Below are 15,257 nucleotides of genomic sequence, written 5' to 3'. Positions count from 1 at the left end.
CCAACTGAATCAGAAGACATGACTTGTTTAAGTCCATTAATTTCAATGGGTTTATTGTGTGCAACGCATGGACTGTTCCATTTATTTCAATGGAGATATCAGATCTGAATGTGCCTGCTGATCTGTAGACTCCACTGAAAGCAGGGGTTGGAGGTTCATGGGCTAAGTACACATATCAAATTCCCAAGCTTAATGAATTAATTGCCCTTCAACCATGAATTAGCTGCTTTCCAAAATCATCCCTTCTATTTCTGCTTCTTTATCTATATCCAACATAGATATAGGTCCTTAGGCATGACAACTATAATCTGTGCTAAAAAAAAACCCACAACACCTGACATGAAACTGAACAACAAAAAGGTGGCAAGATATAGTAGGAATAGCCAATGTCACATCCTCCAGATTTTGCTGGGCTACAACTCCCATCAACCTCAGCCAGCAAGGTTGTAGTCTAACAACATCTGGAGAGAGTAGAATAATAAACCAAAACTCAAATAGTTGGGTAGTTAAGCACTTATGGAAGATGGACTATCAACTGCACACCATCACCGTCACTGGAATGGAGCTACTTTCAACGATGGAAACCTCAGGTTGGCTGTTGGGGTGTGTCAGTAACCTCAGACGGATTGTACAAAAGTGCTTCACAGTGGGCCCTTTGGGGATGAGGTCTTGGGAACAGAAGCTCAGAACCTTACATTGCACATGCAGAAGGTTCCCAGGCTCAACCCCCAACATCTCTAGCTGATAGGACCAGGAGGTGGGAAAGGCCCAACTACACCTGAGACCCTGCAGAGCCAGTGTCAGTGAGAGCAGACAACCCAGGGATTGATATACAAATAATCTGACCTGGGGTAAGGCAGTTTCAGTGCTTCCATATGAGCCTTTGGAGGGGGCGGGGAACTACAGCTAGAAACTGATATCAGAAAACAAAGCTTTCAGAAGCCCCAGAGGAAATGATTGCCTGTTCTTTGAGACTAATTGACACGGAATACTACTAATGCCCCAAACCTAGTTTTGAAAGGTGAGATACTTTGTATGCTTCAACAAAGCTGTGAAGTTTTCATATGTATTAGATACTCAATACAGGAGCTTATTAATTGAAAGCAGCAAGAGCATTTCAGCAGATGTGAAGTGTTAGAATAACCTACACCAAAAATACACTGGAAGTGCCTCAATTTACATCTGATGTATCCTAATGTCAAACATACATACTGATAAGACACCAATCCTGCTAAATTCCTAAGTCTGAAGCAAATCAATTCCAACAATTACCCAAATAAAAACCCAGTATACCTCCCATCAAACCATCTTTAAAATAAAAAATAAAAAATAGGAGAACTGGGTTTGTGCAGAGAGAGAGAGAGAAGGTAGTCAAAACTGGTTTTACAAAAAGTGAAAGATCAAACCTGAAAGGAAGTTTTAATGGGAAGGAGATTAAAAATGTAGGAAATTACTCACCAATATCTGTCTGCTCAGCATGTATTTCTGATGTGTGGTTTCCCTCTGCAATGTAAACTGGAAAACTTGAGCACTCAAGGAAGAGCTGACATGCAGCAATGAAGGCAGAGAGGTATTCTTTTGGTGATGTCTTCTTAGTGGTCCTTTTCCCTTTAGCTGCATCCCCTTGTGACTCTCTGGTACAGTGTGCAGCCTCTCCTTTCCCCCTGACGAGGTCCTCCTGAAGCTCAGCCGCTAAAGGCCGAGACAAGGAGTTGCTTGGAATGATGTACAGGTTGATAAATCTGGTTAAAAACTGCTGGACATACTCCAAACAGCACTGCATTGCAGTCTTCTGAACTGTTGTTGTCTTCCCACTTCGAGATCCTGTCCCCTGGGTCATCTTGGAAGACGGCTGAACAATTGTTTCCTCAGAACCCAGAGTGGAGACTGTCTCAGTCTCTGAAGAAGTGCTGCCTAGAATGGGGAGGCCAGTTGTTCCAGGCCCCCCACTCAGCATCCTGTCAATGTCATCAGTCGTATCTGCCTGATACTGCACAAACTCGGTAAAGCCACTTTCGGAGGACCGGCTGCTTGGGGGATTTTCACCATCTTCAAACACATCGTTTGGGTTCTCTGCAGAAACTGGTGGCATCTAATTGAGATAAGAGGAAGGAAGGAGCAAGAACTGAATAAAATCAGAGGTGGAAAGCAAACCGTGTCATTTTGTGTGTTAGCAAATGTTCTCTCATTTTCACCAGCTGCACATCTCACTGCATTTATTGTTTGCTCATAGTTTAAGAGCAGGTAAGTTCAGAAAACCAGTCTCCGCAACCCAGTGTTGTTGTTTTTTTGCCACCACCACTTAAGGGATCCTCATCAAATTTGATGGGATTTCATACAGGTAGCAGACGGGCCTTTCTGGGAGAGTTTCCTACAGCCAAGGTGCCTCCACAAGAAGGCCCCATTCCTAGAAGCCACTTGTCTCACTTCACTTGGCAGGTGCGTACAGAGCAGGTCTTCTACACCTCCAAGGAAACAAAGAAAAATGTGCATGCATATTCCTAACTTCTTAAGCCTTTCTGTGTTCCTGGTGCACATGGCACACGAAGCTATCTCTTTTCTAATATGAAGCCTGCAAGATAGCAGCCAGTCCATTCTTGAAGTAGGCCACAGGTTTTAAAGCAACAGAATGCGAGTTAAGCAACCTTTTCAAAAGTTGGAGCTGTTTATTTTTTTTTAATGAAACAAGAAGAGTATTTTCTGGATTACCTTTCTTTCTTCCCATTCTTTGACGATGCTGCGCCTACTCGGAAACTGCAAGTCACCGTCAGTACCAGCGGACAACAGCGGAGGCTGAACTTTGCTAAGAATCTTTGAGCAGAGTTTCAAGGAATCCGCTAGCTCAGACAAGTGCAAAGTCTGCAGGTGGCTTGTCAAGGCAGAGATCATCCTGAGTAGCAGCTGAGGCAGATGTTCCGTTTGTATTTCAATATAGGTCTCCTAGCATCAAAATACAATTAGAACTGGTATCAATGGCTTCTGTAATCTATCCTTTCTACGGACTTTAGCTACAAGTTTCAATAGTTCTATTTTTACAAAATTTGAAAAAAGAAAGGAAATGAAGACTTGGTTAAAAAAGCAACAACTTTTAAACACAGGGGGTGATAGCCAATTCTGTTTCTCCACTAGCAGGGAGGACTGCCAGTGGTGCAACGGGGCTTTTCTTTCCTCTCCTACTTCCTACAGCAGGCATAGGCAACCTTGGCTCTCCAGATGTTTTGGAACTACAACTCCCATGATCCCTGGCTAACAGGGCCAGTAGTCAGGGATCATGGGAGTTGTAGTTCCAAAACATCTGGAGAGCCAAGGTTGCCTATGCCTGCCCTACAGCCTCCTAGCCACTCATCCAATCTGCTTTTGAGGGGTGGGAGACATCTGGGATCAGATGGCAGGGGGAACATGGAGTGCTGCAAAAGGGAGGAGAGGAAGGGGAAACTAGCTTGGCACAACACTGGGCATCACTCATGTTATACATATGAATTTATAATATTAAATCTTGATCACTTAACAAATTCAGTCACAATATGCAGGGGATAGTCATGCTGTGGGAAGATGAGTTTCATGGGGATGTTTAGAGAACCTGTGCTGCTATTTGCTAAATACAGACCTGTGTATATCTGTGTGTATATCTATCATGTACACAGGGGCTAGGGAGGCTTTGGCCCCTCCTAAAATATTTGAGGAGGTCGAGCCCCACCCAAGTTGATGGGCATTGTGATTCAAATGGTGTCCATGCACCACATCATGTGATCAATTATGTGGGGTGAGGCATAACTTCCCCCCCCCCTTTTTATTCAAGTTGGCACCCCTGAGCATGCCTACTTATGTGTCTTTATAAATGAACAGGTTGCATGTGTGTTCAAGCACAGGAGAGTAAGCAGCACAGTCTTTAAAATATTTCAGGAAGGATGGCTGTTCTCCCTGCTGTTTAATCTACATTTGACACAGCTGTTAAAACAGCAAAGAAAGCCTTATCTGAGGAATTGCATTAAGCTGTAGTGATTTGAGGGCTTGGAAAATGTAATAAAACTCCCAAGAGAAGCACAGCTCGGTGCGTCTGCTGAAAGTGAGAAACAAAGGTGCATTTATTGTGTAAAAAAGCAGTTGTTTGAAAACACTCTAAAACTACAAACCGATAACAAATCTAGAACAGTACAGAGGGCAATCAAATATTCACGATTCTTTCACATTTAATATTACCAAAATATATACTGTCAGAAACATGTAAACGGATCACTTTTAATCAAAAGAGGAAAACAGTCTGAATGTCATACCTGACAAAGCACTCTCATACTTCTAGTAGGCTTTGAAATGAGAAAGCAAAGAGTTTGAAGACAAAGGAGAGATAACAGGAGGCAAAAAAAAACATTTCTAAGAGCCTTCATTAAGATATACAATGTTGATAGAGAAATATGATTGCGGCATGCATAAAAAACTACTGCTATCTAACAAGTTTAACGAAATCACAGCGCCACATATCCTGCTGTCAATTAGCATAGTAATAGACAAAGGATGAGGGATGCAAGAGAAAGAAGTGAGGCTGACCCCACAATCAAATATCTCTGTGTGATAAAATCTCATTCTTAAAATTTAGACCCTACTGCAAGGGGAATGTCTTCCTCTCAGGGGAGTCTTCCAGGGGCCACGTGACTATGAGGAGGCCGAGGCCAGACGGAAAAGTGGGAAGAGCAATGTAGAAGAGTTTTAGCTCTGCAAGGTTAGTTAGTTTCTATACATACCAAGACATCCCTGTCTATGTCCATCTAGACAAGCAAGAGTCATCGGAGTTGAAGACACATTTCAACCATGCAAAAACAAGCAAGGAGGGGCATGGCTTGGGGAGAGATATACGAGCCAGACAGAAAGGACCAGAGGGCTCAATTTGGCCCCCAAGTTCCCCACCCAGGCCCTATCCTATCACTTTGGAAGCAATGCCTGCCCACTTTGCTGGATTAAAGACTTATTTCATGCCACCTGGAGGGTTACCTAGCTTAGAAAACCACAGAGTAGTGGGAGGAGAACCAAGTTGTGAGCAGTAGAAATCTTACCAAAGATACTATATCCAACAAAAAATCAACTAGCAGGCAGAAATTGGTAAGGGGGAGTTCAGCAGGTTCACTACCACCTCCAGGCACAGTCTGTAGTCGGGCATGCAGTGTCCTCCTATGAATTCAAAGCATAATTTATTCATTGGTAGCAGTGTGGCTGTGGAACTAGTAATATTAGCAGGATATTCGGCCCTGCCGAAGTCGTTGAACTACAGCTCCCATTAGCTTCAGCTAGCCGGGCCAACGGTCTGGGATGATGGGAGTTGTAGTCTAGCAAAATCTGGAGGGCCACAGGTCCTACACCCGTCAGATAGATGAATTACCACAGACAGGGATGTAGCACCACACATATCCTCGAAGTAATGATTTGCAACAGAATCAGTTCGCACATTCAGCTGCAAGTCACCAGGTACTGGATCATAACACGGCACACATGCACATGGAAACTGACACCAAGAGTAAAGTAAAGATGTATAATGAGATTCCTCTTTCTAAAAGATCTATACAGTACAGCACAACTTAGAATCACAGGATACAGTTTTTTTTAAAAAAATGTAAGTGTATCAACTCAATTGTGCTCCTCTACCAGGACACAACAGTACACAAAGCATCTTCAGTGAAATATAACTTACCTACAACATTCTTCAAACCAACGGGCAATGTAATCCCACATATAGTAAGGTTCAAAAGAATTGAACAGAAGATTGGCAGTTTTAATCAGCTCTGCTGTTTTCTTATTTTCCCTCAGTTTGCTGAAATAAAAATGTAACAACAGTATTAAGAACAAAAGTATCCCTCCGTTTGCAATCTTGCTCCAAACCTACTTCCTGATTTCGCTCACAGCAACCTCCCCCTTTGTTACCACACTTTCCCACCTTTACCCCCCTCCTGCAATCCTACTGCCTCTTTTATTTTTTTGCTATCGTTGCACAGAGGCAAAACCTCTGAATCCGGAATCATTCAAAGCAGTAGACAATGTAAGAATTTGTCGCCGCTGACACTGCCCACTACAAGCTTCCTCAGGGAGATGAATTGGTATAGCTTCTCAGCTGGAGTTGCTCTGAATGAGCTGCAGAGAGGTAAGAGAGAAGCCCATCCATTGCAAAGCCTGTGTTACTGGCTACCAAGCAAGCAGAACCTAAATCTGCAGTGCAGAAGCCTTTGAGAACAAGTCTTTCTGTGGCTAACTACAGGATAGGCTTTGTGAGCCGACATAACTACCGAATTGTGACCAATATCAGGCTAGGCATTCACATCCACAGTAGAAAGAGAAAAAGGTCTTCTTCCCCAACCTCGGCTGCTTTAACACTTTACTTGGGCTCCCTTTTCAATATTAAATCATCATCATAATCGGTTTCCACTGGCTTAGCATGTATTCTGAGAATTTCATGGATAGGAGGTGCTCTCTGATTAATCTCTAATGGGATATATATATATATATATATATATATATATATATATATATATATATAAAATGGAAGGGGGAATTATATGTTTGTTTTTGTTCTTATTTTTACCATGCACGTTGTGCTTTTTTATATTGTACTTTTATGTTGTGAACCGCCCTGAGATCTACAAATGAAGGGCAGTATATAAATCTAATTAAAAATAATAAACTAATTATATCCCAGTGTTGTCCTGTGGATAGCATGTTGGACTAGGACCTGTGAGGCTAGAGTTCAAATCTCCACTCAGCTGTAAAGTTTATGGGGAGGTAACCTTGGGTGTGTCACCATCTCTCAACCTAAAGATCTCACAGGACAGATGCACAAATAAATTGGAGAGAGGAAGAAGCATGTATCCTGCCATGAGCTCCTTGCAGGGAAGGTGGGATATAAGTGTAACAACAAATAAATATGCTACTTTTAGCACACACACTTTGTGAATGCTTTCCCTAAAAATACTGGCTCTGGTCAGGTATTTTAAAGGTAAAGGTACCCCAGACTGTTAGGTCCGGTCGCGGACGACTCTGGGGTTGTGGCGCTCGCCTTGCTCTATAGGCTGAGGGAGTTGGCGTTTGTCCGCAGACAGCTTCCAGGTCATGTGGCCAGCATGACTAAGCCACGTCTGGCGAACCAGAGCAGCACACGGAAACGCTGTTTACCTTCCTGCCGGAGCGGTACCTATTTATCTACTTGCACTTTGATGTGCTTTCAAACTGCTAGGTGGGCAGGAGCAGGGACTGAACAACGGGAGCTCACCCCGTTGCAGGGATTTGAACCCCTGACCTTCTGATCAGCAAGCCCTAGACTTTCAGTATCTGATCCAATCCCTGACCTGCATGACATATCAAATTAATATTGCAACTTCCCACATTCTCAAAATAATTTTGCATGAAAGGCTGCTGTTCAAGAAACTGGGCTGCAGGAAGGAATTTCTCTTTTTTCCTCTCGCCATAGCCACCTGCTTAGCTGAGCATGGTCCTTGCTGAAGGAGGAGTCCACCTGCAGATCCAGCTCCGCTTTGCATTGAGTGTATAACATCCTAAATACTTCAATCAGTACATCCTCCAATATTACAGGTCCTAAAAGGAACAAGAGGAAAAAAACATCCATTATATACTGGCTAGTGTCGGAATTCAATTTATCTGCAGTTATACCAATTGTACAATTCAATCATGCACAAAAAAGCCACACCACTTTATCCGTGCTTTCTATTTGGCTGGAATATGTTAAAAGCACACTGAAAACTGCTGGAAAGGTGGACGCTGCTACCACTAATTTAAGAAGGAATGTGATCTCCTGGCACTGCCAGTACAACGTAGTAACGCGTTTTCTATGGCTGTGTTGATTTCATTAAAACTTAATAGGTGCTTGCTGTCATTAAAGATTTAGGCTATGGTCTTAACCTGAAAGGCATCGTAGCAAGCTTGTTTTAAGACTGCATATGACCTTTCAACTGCAAGTGAAAAAGGTGAAGCGCATTTATTTCAAAAACTGTTGCTCAATTCATTCCCAGTGCTTGTTTTCTTTACATTGTCAGAATTGAGAGATTCTGGGCTTGCAATCTGACCTCAAACATGCCTGCTGACCTAGGTAGCAGCTACACTACAGTAACACTCTTGCTTTATATTCTGCAATTCTGTCCAAGTGCAGTTGTAACCACTTCTGGGGAGCATTTCTACCCCATCAAAGCAACACCTTCTCTTCCTCCTGTGCTAATGCAACACTGCATTACCAAAACTCTGTGATACAACTGCATTGGTCACAGACTGCTGTTTTAACTGTTACTGAGTAAGTTTCATTATAGCTGTTCAGATGGGCATAGGAGAGAAGCAGAATAAAAAGTTTCAAGTTCAAGGTTACTCTTTTACTTATGGTGCATGCCTCTTTTCATCATATGAGGTACTTTAGAATGTCTGGGTGTTTGTTTGTTCTTTTGCCCTCTGTTACTACTATATGAACTGTTACTTATTTAACACCCCATTGGCATGCAAGGACATTCATATAGCTACCTAGCTCAGGTTTGTCCAGTAAACTGATAAGAATCCGAAAAGGCTTCAGGTCCTGCGTCAATGTGCTCTCCTCTCCACACACATTGATCTGCAAAATTCCCACCATTGCCTGTAAGAAATAACACATTAGAATCAAGAAGTGAAACAAGAGTTTAGACTACGGTGACCATAGCATGAGTAAGAAACCATTCATGGTGCTACAGCCAATTTCCACACACAGCACCTGAAATGCTAACCTAGTTCTACAAAAAAAATTGCCCTCCTCCCCACTCTTCAGTGGGAGCAGCCCCTGGATCTAACTCTCTTTCATTCCCCGAAGAGGATTTCAGTTTATGAAAGGGACATTCTGGATCCAGTCCACGGTCTTCTCTCAAGTGTATTCCTGGGGTATGCCATTAAGATTAATACAAGGTAAGGCCACAGCTGTGGATCAGAAATGCTTGAAAGTGTGAATGTATATTTGTCCGCCTGTCTGCCACATCTGGGTTCTCCATGCCATCATCTGAGCATCCTCTATCTAATCATTCTCCTCACCCGTCACAAAATCAAGTTAATTCTTGAAACAAATATGAATTACCAATGCATGTTGGAGCCAAAATTGCTATAAGGAAAAGAAATACAAGAAGACCAGGGGTGGGGGCGAAATACACTGAGTGTACTTAAAAGGATGTCTTCCTGTACTAACATTGCTTTGAATGATAATTGCCTGCATTTAAAAGTTACAGTGCTACTGCTTTTAGAAGAAGAGTTGAAGAGAACTTTCTGGTTCCTTGCACAGTCAACCAAACTGCTTGCTTCCCAAAAATGGTATTAACTTTGAACAAAATGCTCCCCTAGTATTTGCAAATGTTTATTAAACCACTGAGCCTAGGGCTTGCTGATCAGAAGGTCGGTGGTTTGAATCCCTGTGAGCTCCCGTTGCTCGGTCCCAGCTCCTGCCAACCTAGCAGTTCGAAAGCACGTAAAAATGCAAGTAGATAAATAGGAACCGCTACATTGGGAAGGTAAACGGCGTTTCCGTGTGCTGCTCTGGTTCGCCAGAAGTGGCTTTGTCATGCTGGCCACATGACCTGGAAGCTATACGCCGGCTCCCTCGGCCAATAATGCGAGATGAGCGCGCAACCCCAGAGTCGGTCACGACTGGACCTAATGGTCAGGGGTCCCTTTACCTTTAAGTCTACACCTAGTCTCACCTTTTGCACAACACAATAAATCCTTTCAATATGGGTGAAAAGGCTTGGCTTGGAGCCAGCTAATCAGGTAGCACGTTTGCCATTAGCAAGAGGAACCCCTATAGAAAGACTGTACAATTTGTGATCTACCAAGCTGAACAGAACCCACCAGCCATTTATGAGAACCTACAAGGGACACATGAACAACATATCAAAAGCATAACTACCTGAACTAGCATTTCCTTAGAGAAAGTACTGAAGTAGTATGTAGCATGTTCTTCAGGATTGCTATGCCTTGTGCTTCTAGGTCCTATAATGGCACCGTTGTTATCAAAACCTTCAAGCAAAAGCAAAAGAAAAAATAAGCACATGGCAAATTAATACAGTGTTTAAATAAGCTGGTAAAGAAGAACGAACAGTGAGAACAATGGCTTAGTTCTGATAACTTACCATTTTGCCGTCCAAATATTGTTGGCAAGAGGAAAGACCATTTTAAATTTAATTTAATAAAAGGCAAGTGGTAACACAAAGAGCAAAACATCAGGCTACTTTCACTTCTACAGGAATTCCTGGCATTTTGGATGATGCCACACTCCAGTGATGGGAGGAAATATATATTTAGACTTTACAAGAATTCTACTATAGTCATGGCAATAATACTTAACTCATATATAGCACTTTTGAATGTTTACATTGGTTCACACACATCATTTCATTCTAATAATTACAATCATCCTGTAAGGTAGGTCACTCTGCATTGCTGAGACTGAGAATGGCGGCATGCCTAAAGGCTTCTTGGCAAGCTCAGAGCTGGGCTGAGATTTCCACTAGGCAGATCCTGATTCACAGTTCAGTCTCTCAGGCTGCAATCCGAAACAGACTACCGTAACTTCTGAGTAAACAAGCATAGGACTGCACTGTTAAGCATTACATCACATCAGTCTGTGACCAGTCTGCAGTGGAAATCTTGTTAATAAAAATACAATCTGGCTTCTGTATGAATATTTGAATCTGAGTTTTATTATTTTAAAGCTAAGAAAACTTTGCCTACTAGTGCAAGGCTGGGTTATAAAATAATGTGCATTTTATACTTGATTTATATAGGCTATCCCAATTCGTGCTGGATAGTATAGGTGGCAAATTCATTTATTACTTGTATCCCAATGCATGGCTCAACGCTCTCCGATTGTAGTCCCAGATAAAGTTCATTACAACAGTCTAGCCTGGAGGTTACAAAGGCTGGTTATCATAGTAGCCAGGCTATCCTTTGCTATATAGAGTTGTCAATCAGGCCAGAAAATCCAGGAGCAATGTTGAGTCCAGTAGCATGCCCAAATTCCACACCCAAATTCTCATTCAGGGAAGCAGGACCCCAACTGGAAAACCACGACTCTAGTGTCAAGCAGGTCCTCTTCTATTAGCATCACCATCTTGTCTGCATTAAGTCTGACAAGGAGGAACAGGCCAAGCACACTAATGAAGCCTCCTCATTCTCTCAGTTTTGAACAGCCTCTCCGAAAAAGTTACATGCAGATGAGGGGCTGTCAATGGGATACCCTCCAGAGGTTGTTAAACTACAACTCCCATCACCCCTGACCCATGAGCATGCCAGCTAGCGCAGGTGGAACAATTGGTCCAGGAACATGTGAAGGGTAACCTGTTGGCCATCTCTGATGCAGGTGATGAAAATGATGCCAAGGCAATGTAGAACCCTGCAGAACCACACAAGGCAAATTCCAAGAGCTGGAGCAGCAGTTCCCCAGCACAGAGTTTTATTCTCTAATATGGCAGAAATTTATACAGTATGTATGTATTTAGCTAACAGCTGGCGGAGATAAGCTGCTGGTTCAGTTACCATTACTCTTTATGTTATACACTGCATTTTTAGGAGTGCACTAAAAAAAAAATTCCCTGCTTCAAAACTTCTTGTGAATTAAGAGTCAGATTATAAACTACAAATAAATTATAAATTTACTGTATCTTTAGTCAGCCGTAACACAACAGCAATAGCTACAGGAACATTCAAAATGTTCCGCAACAAACTTTAGTCCAAAATAAAACTGCACATACAGTGGTACCTCTGGTTGCGGACATGATCCGTTCCGGGGTGCTGTTTGCACCCCGAAAAGTCCACAACCAGAGTGGCACTTCTGTGTGTGCGCAAAGCGCGCAGAACGCTTCTGTGCGTGCGGCGAAACCCAGAAGTAAACACTTCTGGGTTTGCTGCGTTCACAAGCTGAAAAGACGCAACCTGAAGCAGATGCAACTTGAGGTATGACTGTACTGAAATGAAAGGTGGTTTACAATGTTACAGATACAATGAGGTACCAGCTGATTTTATTAAAATATAAATCCCGCACCTACCTAGAAGCCAGGCATAAAGCCTTCTATTGAGTGACATGTCTCTGCGCAGGACTACATGAAGAGATGCTGACAGAATTCTGATCATGTCTGGGCGTGTCGCCTAAAATTGGGAATGTTACATTTAAACAACAAACTGCAGCAGATGTTACATTCAAGAGTTTTGTTGTATAGGAGGAAAAAATATTTTATTCACATCCCAGTACCTGTGGATTCACATACAGGCTGAGATCTGGAATCTGACAAAAATAAAATAAAATCTAGGCTGCCTGTTTTTAATCACCCCCTCCTAAATGGCTTGTGCCTTTGTCGGCACCAGCAGACAACAACCGCATCTCTCCTTGCAGCCTGCGATTTAATCTGATGAAGTACACCAAAAGCAAACCCTAACATTTTACATTGCAATGATAATAAAATAATCACCAGGGAGAAATAAAGAATATTTTCCCCTGAACACACAACTTTAATGCAGAGTTAAATGCTGATCACTATATTGATCTAATATAAGCAAAAGAATGATCAAAGATATCAGAGGCAGTCTGGGCTGGCCAATCTATTTTTAAGACAAATAAATAGCTTATATTCACTTGCTTACCTTCACAACTTTGCTGACACAGAATACAAGCCAGCTAATTACCAAGTTTCAGTCAATGCCAAGTAACACTACTCGTTTGCAAAAGTTGTATATTGCTATTTCAATAATGTATTCCTGAGAGTTGCCGATATAATGCATGAACTCAAATGGTCTGCTCTGGTCATCTCTTCTCAGATTCAGAGCTCTGATGCACATTTCCATCTGTGTGTGCAACTACCACACACATTATGTTACACACAGTAACAATTGTCTTAAACAATGCAGTTGTTTGAACTAAGACATAAATTTCCAAATACAGCATTTCTTGCACTTTCAAAGGCGGCGAAAAAACTTGATTAAAGAACAAAACTTTTCCTATGTTTGTTATTTTAATACCAGGAAACATAATTAAATATCACAAGGGCCAAAATCATGAGCAAAGGTAGCAGCAGAAAAAGGACTACTGCCACCGCCACCACTACAACAACAACACACACAGTCTTTTCAGCCTCTCCTATCCAGGGGCCTCCTATAATGGCTGAAAAGCCACTACTAAAATCCAGGGGTACTTTCAGGACTCCTGCAGCATGAGGGATTGCCACCAGAAAGAAAAATGGGTATTGTATGCATGAAGGGAACCCTCTGGAGTAAGCCAAAGTATTTAAGAGATTTTTGGCTGGAGAGTTCATCTCTTACACCAGAACATGTTATTATTCAAATCTTGGGCAGTCTTTTAAGAAATGTTGGTTGAAGACTGCACCCATGGGTAATACGTATATGCAACAGAGTGATTCACGGAATACTCATTCAGCAGTGTTTTACCTGACTCATGTGGAATGGAAAACAGAAAAGTATCAGGTCCAGTGTGCTTCTCTGTACTAGTACACTGGAATCCTGCACTGAGGTGCTTACTGCTTCCACCTGAAATAAAATTACCATTAGTATAGGCACAATCAGCAATGCTGATTTTTTTTTTCTGCACATGCACACAAACATCACAGACTTCTTTAACTAGCGGTCCAGTTAGGATGATTCTATCCCTAAGCACAGCAGGATAAGCATGACTGTGCCCTCCTTCCCTCCACAGAATCTGGACATTGGCTTTTACACATGTTCATCCTATGTCTGAATGCCCAGTGGTCTTGGAGGGAAGGAAGAGGCACACCAAGCAAGCAAGCAAGCAAGCAAAGGAGCCACAATGCTCAGAGATTGTGAACTAATCTCTGAGGAATCTGACCTGATCTGAGTCAATATCAAGCAACATGGAAAGAACGCAAGTAATGTAGGGTTCGTGGGAATAAAATTACGAAAACACTTAATATCAGATACTCAGTCCTATAATACCATGGCACCTCACAGAGTAAATACCAGAAAATGTAACTATTTCCTCACACAAACACAAACCCTGTACTCAAAATCTAAATCATTTTAGATATACTTGGCCATATCTATGCTGTGAAAAAAAATGTTGAATGCTATTTTAGAAAACAAAACACAGAAAACACAGACCTTCAGAAACAAGATTTTTAAAATGTTGAACTCATAAGCGCTAAGTTACTTGAAAAGTATCAAGGATTACTTGGCTTCTCAAGCAAAATTCTCAAGCCAACATTAAGCTCTTTTAAGTCCTACCAATTTCAATGGGAAATGCTTAATCCTCTCGCTGTGCCTTTAAAATGTGCTTAACTTTAAAGCATGCTCTTTGGTTCGGTCTGATGGGCAAAGAAATGCCATACTTTGAAAGTATTCTCATAATTTATATCAGCATTTTTAAAATTTCACCTACTGCTAGAAAGTAAACAGGAAATAGCTATTTCAAAAGGTGATGAAGATGAAGAACTGGGGCTGGGCTATTCCATAAACGAAACTTTGCTGACTTACCATCAGTTCAATGTCACTGCCTATTATATAAAGCTGGTCTTCCATGGAAAGCTTCCTGTTTAGATGGGAGAGGACATAAGTAATTCCAGGCAACCGAACAGCAGGACTAGTGAGAAGACTACCCCAGAGTGCACTGTAGAAAGCTGATTGGTCCACTGCGGCAGCTACCTTCTCCAGCAGAGTGTTGGTTCTGTGGCATGAGCAACAAGAGTGTGTGGAAGTAAAACAGTGAATAAATAAATCTGGAAGGCTCAAAAATCTGGGTTGATATACCTGACCTACCTCAATTAAAACAGAAGGCCATTAGAAGAAAAAAACACCAACTTGGTCGAAGTTGTACCTGCTACATTATATTTAAGTTTCTTTCTTGGTAGTTTTAAATTGTTTTCACTGCTGTGCTTGTACTGGAAAGTTTTGACTCACTCGACTTACCCTTTCAGCTTCCTTTTTACCAATACCCTCATTTATAAAGGCTCTCTCTTTTGAAGTCAAATGTGACTTCAGATGTGTTTGATCCTCTTGGCAACTGTCCACTCACATATATGTTGAAGGTGATAACACTATGGTCACTTTACCAAACAATGATTACATCTCAAACCGGGTCCCAGCAACAACTGAAGATAAAGTACAGAGTTGCCATTCCTCTTACCTGTTCTATAACTGGCTGCTCTATGGCAGTTATTTAGCGTTATCTAGGAATTTTACCTCTTTATTGTGACTGGAACATGCACATGAGGGTAACTAGAGTCACCAATTACTATAGAACT

At 41.9% G+C, this 15,257-nt stretch overlaps 1 protein-coding gene across 6 annotated transcripts in view; it reads right to left on the bottom strand.

Annotated features, from left to right (window-relative positions):
* Positions 1–15,257, bottom strand: part of DOP1A (DOP1 leucine zipper like protein A) — a 56,267-nt gene that overhangs the window by 27,047 nt on the left and 13,963 nt on the right. For 2 of the 6 annotated variants that reach the window (XM_088665928.1, XM_088665929.1), the window contains exons 5-15: positions 14,491–14,680; positions 13,432–13,530; positions 12,039–12,138; positions 9,902–10,011; positions 8,503–8,611; positions 7,452–7,572; positions 5,681–5,800; positions 5,049–5,163; positions 4,275–4,304; positions 2,710–2,940; positions 1,459–2,092 (exon numbers count right to left, since the gene is read on the bottom strand). In XM_088665928.1, coding sequence (XP_088522054.1) covers positions 1,459–2,092; positions 2,710–2,940; positions 4,275–4,304; positions 5,049–5,163; positions 5,681–5,800; positions 7,452–7,572; positions 8,503–8,611; positions 9,902–10,011; positions 12,039–12,138; positions 13,432–13,530; positions 14,491–14,680 — 1,859 coding nt within the window. Of the gene's footprint in view, positions 1–1,458; positions 2,093–2,709; positions 2,941–4,274; positions 4,305–5,048; positions 5,164–5,680; positions 5,801–7,451; positions 7,573–8,502; positions 8,612–9,901; positions 10,012–12,038; positions 12,139–13,431; positions 13,531–14,490; positions 14,681–15,257 lie in introns of those variants that run through there. The other 4 variants (XM_035109496.3, XM_035109497.3, XM_088665930.1 and 1 more) reach the window with 3 other exon arrangements.

This window comes from Zootoca vivipara, chromosome 3 (assembly GCF_965207765.1).
Source record: "Zootoca vivipara chromosome 3, rZooViv2.hap1.1, whole genome shotgun sequence".
NCBI lineage: Eukaryota > Metazoa > Chordata > Lepidosauria > Squamata > Lacertidae > Zootoca > Zootoca vivipara.
Note: the sequence above shows the minus strand (reverse complement) of the source record. Positions and strands in the feature narration are given on the sequence as shown.